We start from the raw sequence: 13994 nt of genomic DNA on the forward strand, positions 1-13994 counted from the left end.
TTTCTTGATGTTGGATATATAAAGACTAAAGTGATATTCTTATAGCCTTCTACCTCCTTCCACTAATGTACGAGCACCTTGCATTTTAGTTTTTCATTTATTTGAAACATGTTTATATGCCAAGTGCCTTTACAAAGACTGCTGCGGTACCTACAGCCAAGTAACTATAGCAACACTGGAAAGGCTTTTTAAAAGTACTCACATAGGATCATAATAACAAGAAAGAGTTTGAATGGCACATGGGGGGAAGGTGAAATACTGTAACTCTCTACAGGAGATGCATTCTGTTTAGCTTCAGTGCGAGTGACTGCAATGTGGGGACTCCTCAGCAGGAGCTTTCAAACAGATTATCACAATGGGCCGTCTCAAGCTTGTTGTAAACAATACATAGTTAATGGGAGACTTTGGAGTCAACCTTCTAATAGCGTGTTGCTACAGTAAGATTCATTAGGGAGGCTGCACTAGACAGTAAGTGGGTTTAAGCATTCAAGGTGCAAATGCTGTGTATTTTCATAAATAAAAAAAAGAGCAAAGACACGACAGAGAATGCTCCCCGATGATACGGGCTGAGGGATTATTTCAGTAACTGGGTGTTTGGTCTAAGGTTTACAGATATATGCTCAGAATACTAATTCAAATGAAAGGCCAGTCACCTGTAATGCACACACTAACCCACCGTGCACTGCCTGGGATTGTTTGGCTGTGGATAATGAATTACAGTTAGTGGGGGTAAAATTACAAGTTCTGCTTCTTAATGTAGTTTGTATTACACAAACTGATCATCAGAAGTCTTACTAGAAGTGAGCCTCAAGGCCTATGGGACCCAGTCTCAAAGGAGACTTCAACAGAGGGGGTAGAGATGCAGTTTTCCTAACCGCCACACCACTGTGCAGCCCAATCCTGGCATCATGCACAGGCAGAAACTAGCTTTGTTTAGCAGTTATTAAAAGAAATGCCACTTGTATAGTGGTAGCTTTGGATTCTACATAATTAGAATGTGAAGGCAACTTCTTAGTCTCGAATTAGTTAAGGTATGACACTGTAGGGGAAGAGTTTCTATGCCCTCATTGACTGTCCGAATCAATTCCTAATACTTATTTGACCTTTAGACCGAAACTAATTCCAGAAAAGGCAGCCACGAATACTGTGGATTGTTTATTAATGAGTATGAGGCTACAGATTCAAATATGATACTAAGGCAGGGGATGTGCATCAATAAATTAATGGGATGGTATGCAAACAATTGTCATTAAAGACGGAGGCACTGATTGATTCTTAGAAAAGGGAAAGCAGTCAAAGCGCACATCACCCCCTGCGGATACACACAGCTGCTGAGCTCTGACTTTGGGGTGATGGACAGATGTGGGTGGTACTGATCAGCAGATAGAGGTCAGTAGAATAATATGGAGTATAATATGGAGGTTGTTGACGTAATAAAATAATGATTTAAACTGTTGATAATGTAATGCATTCATGTGTTGTGAGACTGTTTTGCGTAATATATTTGAATATCTTGCTCAACAGGAGACACAGTCAAATTGGCCTTGACACCATTTTTTGCTGCAGCTGATAAAATCTGCCTGTGATGGCTGTCTTCTCACCCTGTGAAATTAATGTTTGTTGGATTAAGAACATGAAATCTGACTGTCTGGCATCTGGATATAGATATAAATCTCATTCCAAGTATGACATGAGCACCTTGGGCAAATTTTTTTTGTGTTAAAATAGACTGATGAGTTGTATCTGGGAGATGTGGTGCAGAAATACAACACCCAGCACTTTACCCTGCAAAGTATTTGTGGATGGCCAAAAAGCCATATGTAGATAGATAAAATATTAAAAGTGAGACATTTTTTTTATTTCATATAAAAAGGGTTAAATAATTTCCCTATGGGATAAATCAAGTTTTTTTTTTTATTTCATTTAATGCAAATGTGAGCTTATCTTGAATTTGTTGTCAGCAACATACTTCAAAAAGGTTAGGAGGGGTGCAACAAAAGCCTGAAAAAGAAAGTTGTGCTAAAAAGAAAAGGTTGGAGGAACATGCTGCAATTGATTAGGGAAATTAGCAACTGTTCGGTAACATGATTGGGTACAACAACAGCACCTCAGAGTCTCAGTAGAGATGGGCAGAGGTTCAACAATCTGCACGAAACTGCTACAAGCTGTGAAGTCATTTCAGAATAATGTCCCTTTATGTAAAATTGTGAAAATTTTGAATATATTTTATGAATGAATAGATGTTGAGATCTCTGTACACAAGAGACGTGACTGAAAATCAGTATGTGCATGATGTTCAGGCCTACAGGCAAAACTGCATTAAAAACAGACCTGATTCTGTCCTGGAAATCCCTGCCTGGGCTCAGGGACACTTCCAGAATCACTGTCTATGAACACAGTTCACCGTGCCATCCACAGATGCAGGTTAAAGCTCTATCATGCAGAGAAGAAGCCATATGTGAACACGATCCAGTGTTTCTGGATCATGGACTAAAGCTCATTCAAAATGGACTGAGGCAAATTGGAAAACTGTTCTGTGGTCAGGTTGATCAAAATATTAAATTCATTTTGGAAATCATGGATGCTGTGTCCTCCAGACTAAAGAGGGGTATGGTATTAATGTCTATGGAACTGGAAACCCGCACATCTGGAAAGGCTCCATCAATGCTGAAAGGTATATACGGGTTTTAGAGCAACATCTGCTCCCATCCAGATGTCATCTTATTCAGGGAACGCCTTGCATATTTCAGCAAGATTATGTTAAACTACATCCTGCATCTATACCAACAGCATGGCTTCATAGTAGAAAGGTTCTGGACTGACTTGCCTGCAGTCCAGACCTTTCACCAACTGACTGCTGAGCAGCTGTGTTAAAAGAAGTTAAAAGAAGACGGGATGCTACACAGTGGGAAACATGGACCTGTCCCAAGTTTGAGATGTGATGCTGCCATCAAATTCCAGATAAGCTAATATTTATTCATGAAATAATGTCTCACTTTCAAAATTTGACATGTTTTCTATATTCTTTTGTACATAAAATGTTTATTTGACATTTGCATATCATTGATTTCTGGTTTGATTTACATTTCACACAGCATGTAAACTCAGTTGGAACTGGGGTTGCATATGATAAGCATCAAAGTCAGAATCATGCCAAGAATCGTGCATTCCAAAGCCACTCAAGTTAGAGTACTCCAGTGCTCTTTTAGGCACATGACTGCGCTGATCTGCTAAAAATTCTTTTTCTTTGTCCCATCCTCTTATCTTACCCTTTAGTCCCCGGTGCAAGGTTGAAGCTGGGCAAGGTTTTGGGGGCGCCTCCACTGTGGCTCTTCTTGGTGGAGAGGTCCAGAACACCATCTGAGGACAACCACACATGGAAAAAAAAAAAAAAAAAATGCAAAACATGTTAAATGATATTTAATGCATTACTTGCCTTTGAAAAGCCAAAAACATGCAAGAAGACATGGAGATGTTTCAGTAAAATTGAAGAACACTGAATCTAAAAGAATCGCTGGGATAGGCTCCAGCGCCCCCGCGAACCAACAGTTGGATTAAGCGGTTATAGAAAATGGATGGATGAATCTAAAAGCAGAAAATCAGAGAATGTAAACTCAAGGAAAATCAAAAAGTCAAATTGAAAGTGAAAACTTGTTAATACTAAACATTACACCATCAAAAGTCACTGTGTGAACAACTTCTCTTATTCAATTGAATTCAGTTTTATGTATATAGCACCAAATTACAACAAGTGTCATCTCAAGGCAATTCAAAATCTTATCAGTGTGGCTATTCCTTTTCACATGATGCATCCAGATGTTCGGCACATGCTACAGAGATTCCTCAGATTTTCATTCTACACGTTTAACACCTTCTAGAGTGCAATCAAAATTTGATTTAAGTGAGTAGTAAGGCAGTTATCAAGGCAACCATTTTCCTCAGTGAGTATTAAAAATCCCGTTAAACAGTAAACTCACTAAATCATAAGATGTGTGTGGTAATTTTTCTCTTTTTTCTTTTCATGTCATCTTAAAGAGGCCCCCCTGATGGTGTTTTACATGGCAGCGCACACTTCTTATCACTAGCACATTTTGCTTTTACTGCAATAAGCATTTGTAAAAATGAACTCCACTGCTGTCCATCTGCTACTTCTTTTTAGTGAATAATCATCGAGTTGAATAACAACTTCAGTAACTGCAGTCAGTTTGTGTCTTCTTGTTTTTGTTGGCTCTCTGAAATGATGAAGTTTGACTAACAAAGTTACCACAAGTGAAGAAAAGACTGGGCAAAAATAAGTGTAAACTCGGCAGCTCTTTTACAAGAAATGATTTATCTATTTATTTATCAGTTCAGTTATGTATTGATTTGTGAAAATGTACGTCTTGTTTTCCTTCTTTTTTCTTTTTTTTAAACTAGTGGCATTTATTGGAAAGTTGCTTGACAGGAAATGGGGAAGATTGCGAGAGAGAGGGGAAGGACATGCAGCAAAGGGCCCCAATCAGGGGCCGGCAGCGCCACGGAGCTTCCGTATATGGGACGCCTGCTCAACTCGTTAAGCTAAGCGGTGCCCCAGGCCTTGTTTTCAAAGACATCTAGTTCCATTTTATCATTTTTCCTAACTGAAAATCTGGAAAAACTGATCATAGGAGTGAGTGTGAACGAGCATGGTTGTTTGTCTCGTTTGTCCCTGTAATGGACTGGTGAGCAGAGATCAATTCATCCATCGATTTGTTATACCTGCTTCAATTCAATTCCAGATCCTAGCCGCTATTCGGTGAGAATCAGGGTACACCCTGACAGGTAGTCAGTCCATCACAAGGACAACACGAAGGCAATGTTTTTGGACTGAAGGAGGAGGCCAGAGTACCTAGAAAGAACACTTCACACAGAAAGAACCCAGCTGAGATGGGAACCTTGTGCTGTGAGAAGACAGTGCTAACCACCACACCATTGTTTAGCCCTGACTTAATTCATGAACAGTGGATACAATCTGTGACAAACTCAGACAATCCCATATGGAGACAGGACATGTGGTGCCTAATCTTCACTATATTTAAAAGGAAAGAAGAATCATTTCCAACACAGGAAAATGATCTGACCATGTGTGTGGAAGCATGTGTGTATATTCAACATACTAATGACGTGAGATTACAAATAAGAACCAAAGACCGTGTGTGTAATGTGTCTGGGTGAAAAACATGCTAAAAAAAAACAGGAACATCAACTGAGGTAATTTATACATTACAAGTTAACTAATGATGCACTTCTCTGCATGAGAATGATCATTTAAATCTGCAAGCATGTTATATTGTCATGTAGCAAACTGACAACAGCAGCAAGCTCATGGTATTGTAATCATAGGAAAAAAAATCTGTCCCCATTAACATGCAAGACTGGGCAAACGAGTCCTCAGTTCTAATCAGATGGTGAAATTACCCTCATACACGCTCACACAAATCTTTTGTGAGGACATGCTGTGTTGTAGGAGCAGTACAATTAGCCAAAGCATTGCTATAAATGTTAGTACAAAGATTGTAAACAAAGAAAGATGGATTTGTTTAGAAAAGCTTTACTCTCCCTGCAGACTGGCTGGGACGATGATCGGCAGCCATGACAATGACATCTACTGCGTAACTTAAAGGAGTGCAGTATGTGTATGATCCTGCTTTGAGGATAATCTGAGTCAGAATTCTCTAAAAGGTGTTTTGTGTCTTTGAGCGACTGTGTGTGTGAACACAAGGGGGTTGTAAATGCCTGCATCTTTGTTGCAAAAATTAAGGAGGCTTACCGTAAGCAGATTCCAAAAAGCTGGTATTAGAGTGTGTGACCAGTCAGACTGTGGTTGTGGGTGGAAACAGTGAGACTGCAGCCTGTTCGGTGATCAAACTGCAGACCCCCTGCTGGTTTAGTTTGATTAAACAGAGACCGAGCGCAGAGCTACTTTTCAGAGCTCCACGTCGCACAGCACACTCACCAACTCAAAGATTTGGACTTTCAGCAATCTGATCAAGGGCAATGTGTGTCTTCTAATGTGCAACTTAAATGCAATGATGCAGGATCGGTGTTTGAAATGGTTTTCAAATTCGCTTTGATACATTTTTTTCTTTTACATATTTTGTTAAGGGTTCCTATCTTGGTGTCATGAGAGTATTGATGCACTTTAGTCAGACTGTTTCTCTGTCAAGACACAAGTTAAATTTAAAACAAAGGTTGGCTTAGACTTTCGAATTTAGGTTAGTGAGCCTGAGAGTGAGAGTATATATGAATTAATGATGGTCAATACAAGATTCAAAAACAAGTGTGCGCGCTGTTGCTCTCACCCTGCTGGCAGGGCTCTGGATCCGCCTGGCTCTTTTTAACCGTGAGGTCCAGCGGGCCGTCCTGGTCGGCCATGAGAAGCTTGCTGAGGACGGGATTCTGTGCAGAGGCAGCAGCTGTACCTCCCCCCCCCCCTCCACCGTTGCTGGCTTCTGTTCCGTTGCTGCCCTGGGTGCAGGCGGGTGCAGAAGCATGAGCAGCGGAGGTGGGGCTGAGGCCCAGTCCTGGGGTTGGAGATGGAGAGGAGGAGGCCGACGATGGAGGGGAGCTGGGTGTGGGCCTGGGCGGGGATGTTGGGGCCGGGGCCACAGACGCAACTCTCGGCAGGCTTTGGTCCTTCATGGTGCCGTTGGGTAGGGGCGGGTCGTCCTGAGTAGTTTTTGAGGTATATTCGGCAGCGAACTGGCGGATCATTCGCTGCATGATCTCACGAGCCACTAGAGGAATGTGAGGGTCAGAGAAACTTGGGAGGTCTGGAGAGGGAGAAAACAGAGGAGTAAACATGTCACCATCCCGTTCTCGAGGAATTTGTCTAGTTGTTGGCATGCTCCACTGCTTACTTATACCATTTCATCCTGAAAATATAATCCTGATGCTATGCTGAAATAATCCAAAAATCACTTGGAAGCTGCGTTTAATCCTGCCTATTGACCATGTTGAAAGCTCCATGATATCAGTACATACAACAGATTATTGCCTGCTGATCTTCAGATTGGGACTCTCCTTTAATTCTCATTCAATTCACAGGAATTATTTCTTTCTCTGCTGTGCACTTAGAACTATTACATTTTTTAAATGATCTGGACGGACAAATGCATGTGGAAAGACACATTAGTGCTCTCATTTACATCTACAAAACCAAACATGCACTGCTAAAATACAACTGATTCATCAAAAATGATACAATTTTTAACAACCGACTAACTGTTACTCAAAAGGAATTTCTTGTAGTATTTGCATCTTTTACTTACTAAAACTGAGTATCTTTGTACTTTTACTCAAAAAATATTTGGAAACTGAAGACTGTGTGGTTTGAGGAAATGTAATGACTGCTCCTTAAAATGTAAATTTTCAACTTTAAATGACAAACCAAAGCAAAAACCGAAAGAACCAGATAATGAACATAATTGTGAGCTTCAGCCTCACCACCACAGATAAATGTAAATCTGGGCAGTTTTGATTCTTAGTTATTACAAAAAATTCTTAGAAAATAGAATATTAAATAGAATATATTGGTGATTTTCACTAATATGACAGACCTGTACCACACACTTATTGTATTACAGTGTTTTGCACTATAAGATATTGATATATCAGTTTACACCACATTAATTAAATATGATTAAATTAAATCATCTCAATAATTCTCTGACAATATCATTAATCAAAAAAAGTGTACATAAAATATCTAATTTAAAGTGCAACACGAGGATTAAGAGGAAAAAAGAAGGTGCCAAACTTTGTGTTACTGCCCGCTGTGACAAAAAACAAACCCTCATCCAACATGGTCTATTGATCTCACCGTTAACTCACACTGAGCAAAACAGCCACAGTGACAACACTCCTTTGATAATGCAATAATCCAACATTGTCCCACATAATTCAGATGCACTTATCTCTTCAAAACCAGTAGTTACTTTATTGAGATAATTTCATGCATGTTTTTGAACCAGACCCTCAAATAATACATTAGTCCAAAAACATAATCCTGAAGATGTGCGGACATAATCCAAAATCACACATTCAGTATACCGCTCATAATCCTGACCGCCGAGCAAAGTTAAAGCATCAGAATCTAGAGCAGGTATATACTGCTGTTTTCCAGCCATTGCTCACACATATGCCCTGACAGCATGCTTCATGTTTTAATTCTGCAACATTACGTCCGCAAGTTATTTTATTAATAATTATAGTTATCAATAGTTATTTTTAAGTCTTTTATAGTTTCATAGAGCTTTTTTTTTTTTCAGTTACATTCTGACTAAAGACTGTATGAGAAAATGTTTTTCAACCAAAAACTGACACTTTACCTTTCCTGTCTTTGGTGTGACTTTGTTCTGAAAAATAACTCATGACCAAACAATAAATGTTTCAATCAACCATTTAAAATAAGTGTTTCTGATCATTTTATAAAGCACTGTAAAGATGAACAACTGTCGTCACAACAAACTTGTTATTGAAACTGGTATGACAGTCAGAGAATAACAAAAGAGTGAAAGAGACCATGAAGATATATATATATATATATATATATAAAATTATGGAACTGATATCTAATAAAAACATGACAATGTCCAGAGTTTATGCTAATTTGATTTACAAACCAATCTTGCAATTACCTTTGGAACATATATTGCTATATATATGAACATGAGCAGTGATGCAGTGATTAAAGAGGATAAACGATGATCAGATCAATCAATCCTAAAAATCTCAAATTCAACCAAATCTCGCAGCTATCTAAGCATTTCACAGCTAAGCACTGGTAAGCATGATGTTCCACTGTGTTGTGACTTTATGTCTGGGTGCTGTAAAGCTGAACCACAGACCTGCTCACAGGTGTTGTTGTGACAAATCCTGGGTAATGTGATCGGACTTCTGTGCTTCACCAAAGCATCACACTGTGTAATCCCTTCTACAAAAATGATCTTGTTGATGTGACATGAAAAAGCTTACATTGTAACATTAAGTTGTTCCAGTCTGTAATGGCCCTTTTAGCTGCTTTGCAACATCTGGATTCCCTACAGGCAGTGATTAAATCCCTTAAAAACTCTTCATTGTTCATCCAAATTACATTTTTAGATTTTTTTTCCCTCAAAAACTTCTAAATAATCCCTTAAAGCCTTGAAATGGCTCGGATGCAACTCCACACCCTTGTCGGATCTGTAAATATGCAAATTAGCCGCGCCTCTATCTCTGGTGTTCTCCTGGCTGCAGCTGCTCATCTTCATCTGCTCAGACACCCTTGACTCTTCAGCTTGACTGTATTAGCCTTTAGCTAATAATGTGTTGCCAATGTTAGATAAACCCTGTTCCTGATCACCAGCACTGACACCAGCAAGGAGACGGAATCAGCTGATTTTCATTGAAAGGATTTTCTTCTTTTAAAAGCTAAGAAACCCCAAGTAGTGGGTTAGTGAGCTGAAAGCGTGCCCTAATTAAACAGGTTGCCATACCGGGAAAAAAACAGTGCACAGCAGCAATTTGCAGTTTTTTAAAGGAATTAAACCAGAGATCTTGCTTTTGGCCAACAAATCAAAGTGATTTTGCAGATTTTTTTTTTTTTTTGAAGGGTGACTGCTTCTGTCTGACAGACTAAGCTCAGCTTTGTTTTAAAACAGAGGTGAGCACTCAAAATATGACATGATACAGTGTTGGTTTAAAAGGCATTCAGACACGGCTGCTGTAACAATATTTCTCAATCCCGACTGAGGAATGGAAGCCCAAATGTAAGGTTGCATGTAGTCAGATCTTAAAATGAGGTGAATTAAACTTCAGATAAGCAATAACACATGACACATTACACTGTGTCATTATTTATTGAACAAATACTGAGACAAAACACAGAGGCAGTGTGTGAAAAGCAGTAAATTGAAGTAATGATTTCCTGTGTGACGTTATCAGTCTCTCTCATGGTTGAGGAGGAATCTCGGCCCACTCTTCTTTCAAGCACTGCTTCAGCTCATTGAGGTTTGCAGCTTTGGTTTCTGCACAGCTCTCTGAAGGTGCCACCACAGCATCTCAGTCAGGCTGAGGTCTGGACTCTGACTGGACCATTGCAACACCTTGATTCTTTTCTTTTTCACACATTCTGTTATAGATCTGCTGCTGTGTTTGGGAGGTTGTTTTTTACCTAATTTTAAAATCTGGTGAGCATCAGATTTTTATTTCCTGAAATGTAAAATGTTAGAGCTGAAGGAGGATGTACTTTCTTTTTCATATGAAAAAAATCCATTTAGATGTGCCCCTGTGAGTGCAGAGTCTAATTGAACATCACTGGCAAAGCTTGTGTGGCAATAGAGCTTTTGTCAGGAGATGACAGAGCAGCGAGAGCTTAACATTTGTCAGATAATGGTGAACAGAAACTATTAAAGCCAACAGAAGATAGATTAATTACAGAATATAGTCTTGAAATGACTTTATTCAAAGCAAATATTAACAGGTGTGAAAACATCTGAATTCCTTTATGATTTTGTAGTTGATATTATCAGGAGGGGCAGACCATGATGTCCCTGAACACTGAGTGGGCTAACACTAACACAGAACAACTAAAGATGTGATGAAACACTGAGCAGTGCTCCTCTGCACCAACTTAGCAAATCAGACCTGCAGCTAATGGTTCTGATTGGCCAGCTGGGGTGGAAATCACAAATGGGTGGAGAGGCTCCAGGTCATCTCGCAGGAGCAAATAAAACAATCTCTCAGACTCAGTTGCTCCCCAAAAAGACGACTGCATCACAGTGCACCATCTAATGTCATAGTTAAGACTTTTGGTCTGAAGTACAGAGACTTTTGTAGAAAAAAAGAGCCATGAATCAGATTTACTTCATGATCTGTGAAAAGTCCAATGTTTGGTCTGAGTCATCTCCCAAAAACACAGAGAGAGAATATTTCACTTTCTATATGCCGAATATCAGAGATCTGTTTTGTTCCTTGTTTAATGAAGTTTGTGCTTTGACCCCTTTTCAGGGAACAACTGAAACTTACATATTTTGGAGAATTTTTGCTGATAATGGTGTGGTAAAAGTTTGATGATAAAGATGATTATCTAATTATTATGTAGTTACCAAGCTAATAACCAGGTATTAGCCAAGCAGTTAGATTGGGTGCACTGGGGTCATAATGATCAAAAAGTTGAAGTAGAGTACAGTAATTATGAGGAAAAAAATTCAAATTTGAGAACAAGGTAAAACCATTTGGTTATTATAGCAGAGCAATATATCTGTTATAATACATGATATTTCTAATTTCACACTATCGCTCCACTATTACCATCGTATTAATGAGCTGTAATGAAAAGTGCAACCTGGATCGAGAATGTAGGAGCATGAAAGAAGCGGAACAGATTATATATAGTGTAAAGCATGTTAAGCCTTCCACTAAACCCATCCTAAATGATCTGATGGGGAGTCAGTTCCATCATTCGTTTGAAGTTTGCAACAACTAGGATGCAGTTTGAATTTGGACAACACTGCAATCATTATTGAATCATTTCATTAAATCTGAAAAATTCTGCAGTCACCTAGTGATCGAGTCAGCCAAAAGTGATGTAAGACTTTATGGAGAACAGAAGCACAGCCCAGCTTTGACCAGCACACCGATGACTAAACTGTGACTAAAAACTGTGGCTGCATTCCTAGATATGATGAATGTGTTATCTGATCTCTGGCCCCTTTTTATCTCAGTGGTGCAAACTGTCATATTAAGCTATGACACAAACCTCTGTCCTGTAGTAAACTATATTTTATAAAACTATAGATTTTATACTATATTTTATAGAATTGCGTATCAAGCAGCTAAGTTTGTTCCTACAGTGAGTAATCAGATGAAAAAAATGTTACATGGTCATACATGGAAGATTCAGTTGTGTTTTTTTCTTTGTTTTTAGAAGCAAGCAAAGTTTTGACTTAATTTTGGAAGAAAATGTATGAAATCAAGTAACTTTCTTAACTCCATTATAAACTCTTGTATTGTATTCTCAACAAAACCTTTTGAGGTACCTTTTCTGAAAATTCAGTGATATTACTTACATTGCCAGGTGGAATACGGTAATGACGAATGAAGGGAATAATGAGGTGTGTTTACGTCACCTTTTCGGTGGAACACAGCATTGAGGAAGTCTTGGGCCTGTTTCTCCAGCCGGCTGATCCGAGACTGCTCCTGTTTAAAGTCCTCAAACTCCGACAGCACGCGGCTGCCTCCGCTGCTTTCCAAGCTGTGCTCCTGCACACACACACACACACACACACAGACAAATGATTGAGAAATTAAATGAAAAATGTGTCAAAAAATACCCTCACACAAGCATCACACAATATGTAGCATCCATATGTGGTTGTTATTATTATAGCATCATGGTTATTGTTCATGACTGTTGAAAGATGTCCGTCGTTCTGCTGTTCTGTGAGTCTACAGAAGATGCTGCAGGTACTCTGAGTACTGTCCATTCTGTGACTTGAAAATGATCATCCATCCATCCATCTGTTATCTTACACCTATCCGAGGTCAGATCACAGATTCAACAGGTGCCGGGGAGGGACAGACATCCTTCTCCCTAAGGACACCCTTATTTCTGTTTTATCCACAGTCATAATTGTCTTATTTTTTCTGAATGACAATCTAAACCCATCTTATTTGATGACAAGCCAAGAGCCTTATAATTGTGTTTTCATTTCCATATCAGCGGTCATAATTGATTTGTGAGCTTTATACCCATCATTCTTGATCTTGTTTTGTTATTTTGGGTCATGCAAGTCTCACACAATGGTCAATCACAAACAAAATGACAAACAGTGAGAGGCGGTTCTACTTCCTTCTCTGCTGAGAAACTGTTCCTGAAGCTGGGCCCTCTTGAGCTAATACCCAATGAGGCAGCTGACGCTGGACTGACAACAGGAGATTATCATCAAACAAACCACAGCGAAATGCGGTGAATCGGGGAAGGAATTACCACGACATGTGTTGTGGCTGTTAGTTGTAATGAGTGTGTTGCCACTGTTTGTTCAACTGTAAAAAGGGAGTTTGACTGTACAGTATGTGTCTGTTAGCATCATTAGTAAGAGGCAGGGCAGAAAAGATTAGTTTGTTTTTAAAGCTTTCTCCTCCCCTTCCTTTCTTTTTTTTACCCATCAACCCTCTCTCTGCCAGCGGTTTGTATGGATTTAGATCAATGACCAATGGTCCCGCCCACTGAAGGCCCTCTGGCATTTCACAAATCAGCAGTGCAGTAATGGTGAAACAGAGAGAGCATTCAAAACCTTAACAAAATGCACAAATGCATAAAAATTCCGAAAATTCTTCTGAAAAAAAGTCCCTGCTGGCCTTTGTTTCAGATTTTCTCCACTCATTGATTTAGATTTGTGGAGCTAATGTTGAGTTTGGGTCTTATCAGGTTCTGGCATCACAACCACTGTTAGCGTGGCTTTATAAGCAGGAGTAGAGAGACAGAAAAGGGCGACAGAGAGACAGATGGAGGCTGATGGAGGAGGGCGGATGTGAAGGGTGAAGCTGGGCTGTTTAGAGGAGACAGATGGCTGACCTCAGAGGTCCACTGGGGTCAAGTCAAAGAATACAAGCAACAATCAATGACTGGGGGAAGGATGCCCCCTCCTAAGTTCCTTCCCTTACTTGTTCGCTCGTTCATACCTTTGTTTCAGGAACTTACATTCATGTTAAAACAGATGCTGATAGCAAACATCCCCCTAAACAAAATCACCCACCCATTGACCCACATTCAACCAGAACCAAAAGCACAGAACACCTGAAAATGACTTCTAGACTTAAAAAAAAAAGGGAAATGGTACACGGACTGCATCACTATCATTTTAAGCTAGGGATGAATCACCTTCTATGGCCTGAGCCATAGCTGCTCCTCAACACTGTCTGCTGTGGTCAGAGGGTGAAGGATACGTTGGTAAACTGCACTTTATCAAGGGTCAATGCTGTCTATTTAGAAA

General features: G+C 39.6%; 1 protein-coding gene across 1 annotated transcript in view; it reads right to left on the reverse strand.

Annotated features, from left to right (window-relative positions):
- The window catches only part of lcor (ligand dependent nuclear receptor corepressor), an 84213-nt gene that overhangs the window by 12399 nt on the left and 57820 nt on the right, over nt 1–13994 (reverse strand). Inside the window, exons 4-6 of the mRNA XM_075464182.1 lie at nt 12129–12261; nt 6321–6791; nt 3270–3360 (exon numbers count right to left, since the gene is read on the reverse strand). Of these exons, the coding sequence (XP_075320297.1) occupies nt 3270–3360; nt 6321–6791; nt 12129–12261 (695 nt within the window). The remainder of the gene's footprint in view (nt 1–3269; nt 3361–6320; nt 6792–12128; nt 12262–13994) is intronic.

The sequence above is a fragment of the Odontesthes bonariensis genome, chromosome 4, assembly GCF_027942865.1.
Source record: "Odontesthes bonariensis isolate fOdoBon6 chromosome 4, fOdoBon6.hap1, whole genome shotgun sequence".
NCBI classification, from domain to species: domain Eukaryota; kingdom Metazoa; phylum Chordata; class Actinopteri; order Atheriniformes; family Atherinopsidae; genus Odontesthes; species Odontesthes bonariensis.